The following is a 13,311-nucleotide window of genomic DNA, read 5'->3' as shown; positions in this document are numbered from 1 at the left end:
AGGAAAGAGGTCTAGATATAATGAAAGCTAGATCTCTTGTTGGTGATAGAAAGGAGTGGAGAGGTGTTGTGAAAGGATAGTGGGATTGTGGACCCGTTCTTAAGAATGGGCTGGGCACCCGTATGATGCGGCAGGGGTAAACCAGTGAAAGCTGTCGGGCCCTGCTGTTGAACAAAAGAGCGTGTTGTGTCACCCTGACCCGGGTGACATGGCCGCTTTCTGGTGTCCCGTTTCATCTGGAGGGACGAAAGCATGACCAACTTAGGTGCCGAAGTGCCTAACTTGTTTGGGCAATTGGGTTGGCCATGGTCCAAAACGTTTTGTTTGTTATTTTTTTTGCAATTTTTTTCCCTTTTATTTTCTTTGTTACTGTATGTGTTTGTCTTGCTGTCGGTCACCCCTCTTGAGGGATATGACCATGGTAGATAGATAGATAGATAGATAGATAGATAGATAGATAGATAGATAGATAGATAGATAGATAGATAGATAGATAAACTCAGCCAACCACTAAACAAAATGCCAATTAGAAATCACATTTCCTAGGAAATCACAATCACCCATTGCATATTTTCAGAACCGTCTGGGGGTTACTCAGGTAGAAATGGGGGGCTACCTCGTGCATACGGGCTTGGAGTTGGAGTCACCTGTTTAATAGTTTATGATTTTAAGTGGCCCTCACAGGGCAGCTAATTACGGTATCGGTCACAATTGTAGATACTAATACTTTTAAATAATCCTACCGTCATCACATACGTTAATACCTAGTATCCATATGCAATGATCCTTGAAAAATAAGGGTAATGAAAGGAGTTAAATATGAATTTATTTTAGAAATCTGCAAAAAAACAAAACAAAACAGAACAAACAATATTCTTTTTTCACCCGTGGGAGTGGGATGATAAAATATTCCCTTACTAAAGATGGAAGGCTACCAATACAAGGTATCAGTGCTGATACCAGTCATTTTATTGGTACATGTTGGCCAATACCATTATCTGCTGTCCTCGCAAAGTCTAGATCTGAAAAATATTGTATTGAAAGTCCCTAAAAATCCAACAAACTAAAGTTTCTTTAAATTCAGGTTTGAATGTGATACTATAAAACAATATACCATTTATTGTAATGGAATTCAAGTTGCTATTTTTTGCCACTTTTTAAACACTGAGGCTTTAAATACAGTCCGGCGTATTCTTTTTTTTTTTCCGAGGCCGCATCAACCAAAACAGCGAGCTGCTCTTTTCAACTACCCATGTGCTCTAAATACACAGCGATGCTGCTGGAAACATTTATGACGCCCTTCCAGAAGAATTTGTCAATTCTTTTGCCAACATAATTTATGTCATACATCACATTAGCAAAATGGGAGGTTTGATAGTAGTTTAATCAATATTTACAACATATTGACGATGTTTCATGTTTTCACCCGCAAATCAAGTCCTCAATGTATACATTTGAATTGAAAATCAGTGTAAGTTATTTATCAAAATTGCACCACTTCTTCTTTATATTATCAGAGTCAATGTCAGGTCGTTATGGTTCCCTTTAATTCTTAAAGAATTCATAAGAAACAAATGCAATCTGGTCCATTGTACGCCAACCACCAATGACAGCAACACAAAAAGACACGTCCCAGTTGCAATTTGGCACTATTCTCCACCGTATGGTTGGTCTAGCACTGACTTTTAAAAATATAGGTCTCACATTTTACGTGACGTAGCCCTAATTCGCGTTTTCGTTCTGGACAGTCGTAAATATGTTCTCTTCTTTGTAACTGTCATCTTGAAAGGTTACACGATCCGAAAACAAGTGACCTGAAAACTCAGAGCAGAACTAAAAATAACACAGCGCAAAATAATGCCAGGTGTGCTTAAAGTGTAAGAAATTTCATGAATTAGTTCATTTCTGTAGCTGTTTATGCCCGAGGGTTGATGTCCAGTGCAGCTTGCATAAAGATTTGAGTATTGTTGTTTAATTTGAGCATGCAGTTATTATTCACCTGCGCTCTGTATTCCAGAATTTACGGTATACTTAAAAGTAGTCATCGATATTAAGGATTTTATCTTTTTTTGTCCCTCTCCCATTCAGTTGTGTACATCTGTGGCCCCCTGGACACTTTCCTTAACATCATGAAACTCTTCCAGACTGAGATCCCGGACCCAGAGAACTACGCCATTTTTTATCTGGATGTTTTTGCGGAGAGCTTGACAGAGCACAAACCATGGCAAAACTCTGATCTCGACTGGGGTGATCCTATCAAGGTCTTTAAGGTACACACACCCAACATATACTGGGCACATATGGACTTCCATTATTCTTTTGTCAACTGTACAGTAGATATGCTTCATTCGAACGCAATTTAAGTAAGATACCAAAGCTCCGCTGACTTTTATTTCCATCCATCCATCCATTATCTGCACCGCTTATCCTCATTAGGGTCACGGGGTGCTGGAGCCCATCCCAGCCATCCTCGGGCAGTGGGCGGGTGACACCCTGAACTTGTTGCCAGCCAGTCGCAGGGCACACAGAGAAAGACAACTCACTCGCTCATTCACACCTCGGGACAATTTCGACCGGCCACGCAGGCACAGGCAGAACATGCAAACTCCACACAGGATGTTTGATCTCATGACCTCAGAACTGTGCCGCACATGCGCAAACCACTGCGCCGCCGTGCTGACCTGACTTTTATTAACTATTTCAAAAATAAATAATCATTCCCTCAATAAGTGCCGAAGACAAAAATTTCATGTCGTATGTTTTTTTTTAACATTGATCTTTACAGTTCTTTAAATTTCTCCTGTTTTGATAAGTGTGTACATATTTCAGGATTTTGTTCAAATCTGATTGTTATTCTTTAACTCAAGTGCCAACGACTAATTTACACGTCATCTACGTTTTATTGGGGTTTATTTCGAATGTTTTTTTACTGCTCCTAATTTCACACAAAAAAATATTTTTATTAAAAAATGCGCAAGCCCCCTGCAAATTAATGATCCAAGTGATTTGATTTCTTATTGGATTTTCAAAATACAATTATGACATAATTCACTGAATGCCAACAGTAAAAGACACATTTTCAAGTAATTTATCTTTTTGGGGGGGTAATCTGTAATTCTTTATTTTAACCGTTATGGATTGGAGAAAAATACGATTACATTTTCCTTTGTTTTTCTCATGATTTTGCATTCTGTTAATGATGGTATGTATTTTGTGGCTCATGGAAAATGAGTCGAATTCTGTACTCAAGTACATTTGCCTCCAAAATGTTCGGCAAAGTACCGTATTTGTTTGTGCATAACACAGATTTATTTTCCCTAAAAAGGAACTGAAAATTTGGGAGCACGTTACCTTATTTGTGTAATGATTGATACTGTATGCCAAAATGTCTTTCTGACAACAATGGCTGCAATGGGTATCGAATCTGGGTAGTGGTGGAGGGGGGTTTTGGGGTTTTTAAGGGTTATTGATCTATCTTCGTTATTCATTATCCATTATCCGTTATTGGTCAGTTCATAATACGCTACAAAGCCTAGGAGCCGGGACACTTACTCTCAGCCAAAAGGCCAAGCTAAGGTCCTAGCCTTAAAGCATTGCTGCGATCATTGCGAATGCACCGTTCCCGGAAGTACTGCAGGAGAGTGCATGAAATCCTAGCCATTAGACCACCAGTAATATAGATGACATATCAAAAGGCGTTCAATGTTATCTCATTGTCTCGCTATTTTTAATCACGGTACCAGACACAAATGTTAGAAAATAGAAAAAACAAAACGTTGTCCTAGAAGATATGAATTAATCCGGAAAAGCATGACACTGAAAAGCATGACTGTATCTGATGATGAATCAAATGGAAATACAGGATGGTAGACTTCCTTCTGGGCATTTCTGCCTGACCTCACTCCACCGGCGCCTTTGGAATTCTCGTGTAGCCTGAACACTCAGGCCTGACTGGGTCTTCAGCTGGAGACCACTAATCATTGATGTTTTGCTCCTTTAACCCCAGGACATCTCCCGGTGGCGGAGCGATGGCTGGGAAGTCTCCCTGCCAACTCCAATGATGCCCTAGGTGTTGCTTGAAGGCCCCCAGCTCCTATCAATCCTCCGCAGCCACAGCCAGAATCCCTTTTCCGGCTCTTCTGACAGCTCTTTAGTTGCTCTCCGGTTGCCAGCTCCTGTGCATCCAAGGTCTCTGAGAAGGCGGGAGGTTGACGAGCCCACAAAACCCCTGAACCCCACCTCCACTGGGCATACTGTGGGTTTCCAGCCCGCCTCCCTGCACTCGACTGCCAGGTCTTCGTATTTTGCCCGTTTCCTCTCATATGCTACCCGTATTCCATCCTCCCAAGGGACAGTGAGCTCAACCAGGAGGACCATCTTGCTGGCTACAGACCACAGCATAATGTCTGGCCGCAATGATGTTTCGGCGATCTCCCTGGGAAACTGTTACTTCCTTAAGAGGTCAACTTTCATTCTCCGTTCGCTGGCGGGCGAGAGGAGCCTTCCAGAGTGTAACGGGTGAGGGCATGGGTGTTTTTGCGAACGTTATCACCAGCCCTTGCAAACTGGATGATGTGATTTGATTGAGGAGATTGCCGACTGTTTGCTTCCTCTCTGCAACCTTAGACTGTCTCTGACACCTTCTTTAGGACGGCATCATCCAGCCATCTGTAGCGGCCTTGGGACACTGCCATCTCTCAGCTTGAGAGGATATGCTGAAGGCTAGCATTGATGGTACTACAGAGGGGGCAGAATGCATCAGTGTCAAACCACAGATGTAGATTTTGGGGGCAAGGTAGTGTGTTGTAGGTTGCCCGTATTAGAAAGCTGAGCCTGGCCTGAAGGATCTTCCACAGGTTGGGCCAAGACAATGGCCTGTCCATGACCCCTTCCCATGTTGTCCAGATGCCCTGTCTTCTCAGGGAAACCGCTTTGATGGTATGGCGTTCCTGCTCAGACCTTATCACGGCAGTAGCTCAGGAGGTAGAGCGCTCGTCTTGGGATCAAGGGATCCCAGTTCGAATCCCGGCTCGTCCGTGTTACATGTCGAAGTGTCCTTGGGTAAGACACTGAACCCCTAATACCCCCAATAAGCAGGTTAGCGCCTTACATGGCTGCAAGGCCGCTATTGGGAAATGTGGAGCACATTGTAAAGCGCTTTGGGAAGTCATTGACTTGAAAAGCGCTATATAAATGCAAAACATTTCATTTCATCACTTCCGTCACAACCATCTCTTTCTTCTCCCACCTTAACCACTCTGAAGGAATGATGTTCTTCGTCCATGCCACCTGCAGGAGTTTCCACAGGGTTTTCAGGACCCCTGGGCAGTACTTGTACAGCTTGTATGATATGCCATTCGGGCTGGCGGCTGAGGCTGCTCTGGATTTCTGAGCCACCTTCCCAACCTCTTTGAGTTTGGGGGGAGCAATGTTGAAAGGGATGACTGGGGGTGCTGGCTGGGGAACATACCCCGGGGATCCCAGCGAGATGGCTTTTGCTTGGTCGCTGAATTGTTCCCTTATATGCTCCTTAAGCTCTGCCTTTGAGATCTCCAGCTTTCCATTCCTCTTGTTTGCCAGCAGTCGTTTTGCATGCTTAAAGGGGTTCTTAAAAAAGTTGATTCTCTCCTTCTTCCGCTTTCTGCGCTGGTGAATCGGTTCTGCTCCTCTCAAGTTGGCAAGGCTCCAAAAGTACAGTTATGTCAGTGTTCAACGTCTCCCAAACTGTAGACTCATTGGCTCTTGGCCACCTGATGGCTTGTCTTCGTCCCGGTTCTTTCTTCTTCTTGCTTTTGAATGCTTGCTGGTTGTTGCTTGTTGATGTCCCGGGTGTGTTCCTGGTTCCAATCTCCACGGGGCTGCCCTCCACAACCTGCTCTACCCCGTCTGCCTTTCTTCAGCAGCACTGGATCCTTTTGCTCTGTGGTTTGAGACCTGGCTTTTGGTTCCTAGTGTCTGACCTGACCAGATGCAGTGCACTGTTTCTGCTGATTCTCTGATGGGCACCTCACCTTTCCTTGGTGGATTCGCAGACCCCCGAACGACGTTACCTTTTCCATCCCGCACCTACATTTGCTCAGCATTCTAAAATCTTTGTCCAATTCCATTCCAGTCGTTCCCATGAAGTCTGTCCGTTTTGACCCTTCGTCCACCCGACTTCTCGGAGGGCTGTCGGTTTGTTTTCCTTTATTTGACTTTGTAGTGCGTTTGGGTGTCCTTTACAGAACCAGTGGGTAGGGTAACTAGCCCCCCACTCCCGGTGTAGACTTTCTTGCAATCATCCAGTCTTTCCTGGTTGCCAACTGCTCTTCCACAGTAGCCACTTGATCCTGTCTGATGGTGACTTTGAAGGACATTAAATAAAAGCACTGTAAGGTTGTCAAAAGAGGGTTATAATCATGGCAGCACGTATTCAACATTTGTCACTTACAATGTTCAGTTTTAGCTGAGAAAAAAATTAAAAATTTATACCGATTTTTTATCAAAAAAAGGGGAGCTTGTTATATACAAGTGTAGGTTATACAAGTATAAATACGGTAACCATTTCATATAATCTTAATTTTATATTTCCAAGAAGAGAGGTGAGGCACTGCCGCACCTACCTCCCCTGACTGCACGTCACTGACATCGTCTAATTTAGTGTAATTAATTAAAATTAGTGCCGCAAAGATTATCCTTTTTAATACTGCTAAAGTAGATAGTAGGTAAAGATGAAAAAGAGTTGCCATGGCAATACTCTTTAAATACGCTAAATTGCTTTTTTTTCAGGGCAGTCTAAAATCATTTTTGAAATGTACTCGCTGTTATTACATACTTTTAACTCATGCTTCACTTTTCTGTGTGTGCTTTTAGTCTGTTTTCATCATAACATACAGACCTCCTGATAATCCCGAATACAAAGACTTTCAGAGGCGACTCCACGCAAGAGCTCAACAGGAATTTGGCGTGCATCTCGAACCGTCCTTGGTATGTTAAACCGTTTTGGAGTAATGTTTAGTGACTAGAGCAGGGTTCTGGAACATATGGCTCGCAAGCTAGGTGTGGCTCTTTTAATGAGTACGGAGATATAATGTACTTGTTCAACTCATATAATTTGAAAGTTCAACAACATGTTTTTACTACCAGCAGCAGGGGCACTGTATCACTTTTCTCCCTAGTTATGAAGTTATGAAAAATCATTAGAAAAAAAAGTATGCTTCTAGCTTTTACTATTGTTCAGTAAACAACAGTTGATCTTTACTAAGTTTTTTGAGAATACTTGTTTACATGAAATCTTCTGAGAAAAATTGTTTTTGTGAAGGGATGCATTTATAGCCGAACTTTCACTTTCGTGGTTTTTTTTTTGCATTTGTGATACGTCCAAAATCTAAACATTTTATTCCATAAACACAAGGGCACTTTGTTTACTTAAGATCACTGAACTGATACGTGAACTGTGCATGAGCAACGCATGGACTTTTCTAGAACTTTTCAGCGCCTGAGGTTTCCGGTGACATGATCACAAGATTTCGGTCACCATTGCGTTCCCGTTCCCTTGAGTGAACACGTTTCTGCGTAGGTGCACAAAACAACATCCCTCTCTGACCAGGCGGCGGCAATGGGAATTAGTCATCTTTTTTTGAAAGAAAAAGCTCTGTTAAAACGTTAACTGCCTATTACTCACCCCACTGCTTCACTAAGCCTACTCGCCATATCCCCTACACACACTTTTTTTAAATCCGTCCTCCAACATACACAAAACACCGCCATACGCAGTGCAAATGTACAAAACCCTCATTTGCTGGATACAGGAAGCAACATTAGGAAGTTAGGTTTCCACGATGTGTAGAAAAATATCTCATTAAATTCACTCCTGCCATTTAGTCAAGTAAAGTCACATTCATTTATATAGCCCTTAATCACAAAATGCCTCAAAGGACTGCACAGGTTACAATTACACCATCCCCGGATCTAACGGTGATTTATCACACTGAAATCATTCCCAGATGCTCGATACATAACGATGAGCAGTGCCAAACCCCCTATAATTGTTTTTAACAAAAACGTAACTTTTCGCTTTGGCACTCAAGTCGGGTCAAGTCTTCTCGAAAATTCTTCATACGTTATGGCATTGGAGGAATAAAAGACAAATGATTGTAGATTTCAAATGTCATACATTTACATCCAAAAATCAGAATGGAGGACAAACTATGACCACAAGGTTCAACAGTATCTTTTCCTTGTTTGCAGTATTTTGTGACAATTTTACAAAACAACCCTACTCACACCTTGTTTTCAAACCATTATTCACGACAAAAATGACAGTCAGAATGAACCTCGATGATCTTAAGTAACTGCGGGAGACAGGCTCTGACATCAAACGTCACACAGTGAAATAAAACTTACTGAAGTATTAACTTTTCTGGAGATCATGTATAACTAAATACAATAATCCCTCCTTTTTCACATAGGTTGCGTTGCACAAAGGTCCCACGGCTGTCAAAACACGCAAAGTAAAAACTTTAATTTATTTTTAAAATACTGTGTTAAACATTGAAACCAAAGAACAAATCCGTTTACAGGCTCAAGCATTTGTTTAACAAACAAAATTACTGTATTTTAAAAGGGAAATTACACAAAAGAAATATTTAGTGTGACAATATATTATCATTACATTTTTGCCAGTTCTGTTCGGCATGCTGTATTAAAAAGTGATTAAAAATTAATCCTAAACCTTTCAAAACTATCCACTTTACTTCACATGATTCTTTTGTTGCCTTAGAAAACCTGCTTTTACCTTCCTTTAGCGTGTCAAGAAATCCAACTCTTGTTGGTGATAAAAAGCATATTTCTCTGCCTTTTAGTGTTTTTTGGGTGCAAAGTGATTATGGTGACATGCTGGCTTGTAGAGAAACATGAAATTTAAAAAAGATTTGTGCATACATAGTATAGGTTCATTAAGCTGTTTTACGTTTGTGTACAACTTAGACCTCAACATAACTGACACACAGGCAGACACAGGCAAAAAGGGGCAGGATGACAGTTTGGCTAATCAGAATGCAAAACACAATGCACGATGAAAATCCACGTAGTAGTGAAAACGCAAAAAGTAAACTCTAAAACAGCAAGGGATTACTGTATTTTGCTTTCATGGCCCTTTGAGTCAAAATTGTTCCCAACTTCTGGCCTAGAGTGTAATGTCAGCTCAATGACCGTGATGCTTTATTAAAATGGTTTCTGGGTCTGGCAGATGGACTACATCGCGGGCAGTTTTTATGATGGCTTTGTGCTGTATGCAAAGGCCTTGGAAGAAACGCTAGCTGACGGCGGAGCTCAAAACGACGGAATCAACATCACAATGAGGACGCAAAACCGTCAAATTTGGGGTGAGGATAGTTCTTGTCTGATTTTCATTCCCATTTTTCATTGATAATTGTATAAGGTTTACAATGGTATGTTCTCTGGTCTTATACGTATAACCTTCGCTACTTTATATGGTTCCATTTCCCTTTTTTAAGCTGTTTGTCTTTTTCAAGGTCATTTTCTCTGATTTCGTAAGCACAAACACAGAGTAAGCACAAACACAGTATAGGTTCCTATTAGCAACAAAATATAGAATATATGATTTAAAGTAAGATTAAAGCTTTCCCAGTGTTTCCCATACAGTTTAAAGTCTGGGCAAGCTACCAGGGTTTAATTAATTCTGCCAGAGCCTCATGAACTTGTATTATTAAAAAAACAAAAATAATATTTAAAAATATATATAAATGCGTACTTAATCCAAATGAGCACAGGAACAGGGCAAAAGTGGATAGAGAGTGCAATATGGAGGAGACAAAGAAGGAAAGGAAATACAAATATGAGTCAAAGCAGGAAAATTATCCTATTTTGGACTAATTGTAATGGAATCAATTGTTCCAAAGGAGAGTTAAGATGTGTTAACACTTCAAAGTATTGTTTTTTTCCTATTTTTACAAAAAATATACAAAAACATCATTGAAATATGATAGAAATGATATTTTACATGAGGAATCCCCCACCCCTAAAAAACAGATTTAAAAAAAAGCACCAAAAAGCACTTGAACACTAATTTTCCCATGAAGCTGTTACAGCTACTCAAATGACACTCCAATAACCATTAAGTGAAGTCAAATGATTGTTGACTCATCCGATTTCAGGTTAGTAGAGCACATTAGAGCCAAATGAGATTATGATATGCCCTGAAAAAAAAGCCTAGTTTTGCTAATAAAATGTTATGACTCAAGCCTCCACTTTAATAGCCCAGTTCATGTTTGATGTAGCTGCCCACACAATTGCCAGTTTACTTTGTCAGCTACCGCGTGTTGCAGAAACAAAGGCCATTTGTTGTAGGTTAAACTTTTGGACGTTTTAAACCTCCCACTTTAATTGAAACAGGCATTTTTATGCTCTCAAGGCCACATTCCAGTTCATGGTGATTTTTCTGATGTCTTACCCTGAACCTTGTCTCCATATTAAAAACTGTGGTGCTCTTTTATAAGAATCTTCCTATTGATATGGGCCAGGATCTGTAAAGTGGAAAATGCGACTCTGTTGGCTAAGAATTTGCACACAAAAAAAGTAAATGTATGGCATTAAACTTTCATGCATTTAAGCCAATCAAAAATACTTTTTTAATTGAATTGTCTTTATAGCCATTGTTAAAAACATAGTGTACATTGTTTACAAAAATATTAGACATGTCAGGAAAAACATATAATTAATAGAAAAATGATAGATGAATGAATGAAACTTGAATGAAACTTATATTTCAGATAGGAAAACGTCAGGATCATTGTGCAAAAATATATGTAAAGTCTGTGGCAAGCTACCAGGGTTTAATTAAACCCGCCAGAGCCTCACAAACACAGATCAACAAATATATGTTGTGCCTAAGAAAAGTTGTGCAGTAACATTAAACAGCAACTAGAATTCCCAAATAAGTCAATATATAAGATAGGAGTAAAGATTTTAAATGCAACTTGCAAAATATATATATCCAAATAAAATACTAATCAAAATGTCTTGCTGGGGGCTCATTTTATATTTATTTTAGGTTATCCCTAGAATTAACTTCCGCGTTAAAAAAACAATTTTCGTAAAAAAGAAAAAAAAAAAGATAATAAATATAAATAAGAGCGTCACAAATAAATATACCCACTTGATTTAATGGGGACATTGTGTATTTTTAAGCGCCTCTAAGTGGTATAATTATTTATTTGAATAATCAGCAAAAATGAATTAACTATCAGGGGCAGCACGGCAACACAGTGGCTAGCGCATGTGCGGCACAGGTCTAAGGTCATGAGATCGAACTTTCCTGTGTGGAGTTTGCATGTTCTCCCCGTGCTTGCACGAGTTTCCTCTGGGCACTCCGTTTTTTTCCCACATTCCAAAAACATGCATGTCAGTTTAAGTGGCCGGTCCAAATTGTCCCTAGGTGTGAAGGAGCGAGTGAGTTGTCTGTCTTTGTGTGCCCTGCGACTGACTGGCAACCATTTCAGGGTGTCCCCTACCCACGGCCAGAAGACAGCTGGGATGGGCTCCAGCACCCACGCAACCCTACTGAGGATAAGCGGTGCAGATAATGGATGGATGAATTCACGATCATTTACTGTAGGGTCAAGAAATTAGCATTTATTGTACATACCATTAGCCTCACTTAAAAGGAGTTGAAATTATTGTCTGACATCTTGCTGCTATGGGTACCCAAATACCTCAAAAAGGCTGGGCTAGAAAAAGATAAGTAACATTGTGAGTTTCACTCACTTTAAGTGTCCTAGGTTTGTATTTTTTTTTGCTTTTTTCCATCGGTTGCACAACACCATACTGTGACATATAGGGGTAAAATAACACACACCGTCCCTTTTAAAAGCATCTCTGAATTTCCACACATCATAAAACATTGCACTAATCGACCAAAACTTTAATGTGCATGTTGTTGCCAGGGGTAACAGGACTTGTTACCACCGACCACAAAAATGCCAGGGATATCGACATCAACCTATGGGCCATGACCAACCAGGATACAGGAGAATATGGGGTAAGTTAGCTGAGGTTACAGTTCTTCTAGACTGGGAGGTCGGTGGTTCGCGCCCCGGCCGAGTCATTCCTAAGACTTAAAAAGTGGTCGGCGGCGCCCTCTGTTGGCTGCGGCTGCATCGGCTCGCTACAACGGGTCAGGTGCAATCGACATTTCGTTCTGTGTACATTGTTACACAGAATGACAATACAAGGAAATTATTATTATTATTATTCTTGTGAGTCAATATTTTAAAAAGTATTTAGTATTTCATATTCAGCTCTGACATTGTTTGACAACATTCGTGTATGTATATACATTTATACACTACCGTTTGAAAGTTTGGGGTCACCCAGACGATCTTTTGTTTTCCATGTAAGAGTCACACTTTATATTCATCAAATGAGTTCTCTGATGTCTGTGTTTTTTTCTTGCCCATATTCATCTCTTTCTGTTGGCCAATCTAAACATTTTTTTTCTTTGACACTCTGCTTGAAGGCCAGCATCTTGGAGTTACCGCTTCACTCTCGATGTTAAACCTGGTGTTTTGCGGGTACTATTTAACTAAGCTGCTGGCTAAGGACCTGCAAGGCATCTATTTCTCCAACTATAAACTCTGGTGTACTTGTTCTCTTGCTTGGTCTTGCAATAGGCTCTCCCACGTCTCTTTCTACTTTGTTTGCTCTGTTTTCTGAAGAGAGTAGTACACGCCGTTGTAGGATATCTTCCATCCCTCACCGTTCTGACGTAATTAATGAACACAATGTACTATTACATCGCTAGAGTGCTGGTTGCTAAAGACCTATTTAGATATAACATTTAACAACCAGCCACTTGAAGCTAAAATAGTCATGCATCATGTTTACAATGTCTGATGGCCTTTTTCCTTAGTTTGATGTTATTTTCATTGAAAGAAATTGTCCTTTTCCTTCAAAAGTAAGGATATTTATTAGTGACCAGAAACCTTTGATAAAATAATAATAATAATTCTACTTTTCCTCCTTCTCCTTCTTCTTCTTTTTCTTCTTCTTTTTCTTCTTCTTCTTCTTCTTCTTCTTACTGTATTATTATTATTATTATCATCATCATTATTATTATTATTATTCTTATTATTATTATCATTATTATTGTTATTTTTATTATTATTATTAATATTATCATTATTGTTTTGGTGTGGCTTTCTTGCCTTTTTCTCTTTGACTGCAAAAGAAGTGGGTTAGCTACACATGATTTCAGTCAGAAAATCATCAAGCTCCTCTGAGGCTGTCTGTGGGAATTCTTGTTCTAATTTA

At 40.1% G+C, this 13,311-nt stretch overlaps 1 protein-coding gene across 1 annotated transcript in view; it reads left to right on the top strand.

Moving 5' to 3' along the window:
- Positions 1-13,311, top strand: part of npr2 (natriuretic peptide receptor 2) — a 114,037-nt gene that overhangs the window by 26,028 nt on the left and 74,698 nt on the right. The window contains exons 2-5 of the mRNA XM_088355853.1: positions 2,089-2,270; positions 6,853-6,966; positions 9,230-9,365; positions 11,946-12,040. Of these exons, the coding sequence (XP_088211979.1) occupies positions 2,089-2,270; positions 6,853-6,966; positions 9,230-9,365; positions 11,946-12,040 (527 nt within the window). The remainder of the gene's footprint in view (positions 1-2,088; positions 2,271-6,852; positions 6,967-9,229; positions 9,366-11,945; positions 12,041-13,311) is intronic.

The sequence above is a fragment of the Urocampus carinirostris genome, chromosome 16 (genome assembly GCF_059441175.1).
Source record: "Urocampus carinirostris isolate Australia breed hairy pipefish chromosome 16, RoL_Ucar_1.0, whole genome shotgun sequence".
Classification (NCBI taxonomy): domain Eukaryota; kingdom Metazoa; phylum Chordata; class Actinopteri; order Syngnathiformes; family Syngnathidae; genus Urocampus; species Urocampus carinirostris.
Note: the sequence above shows the minus strand (reverse complement) of the source record. Positions and strands in the feature narration are given on the sequence as shown.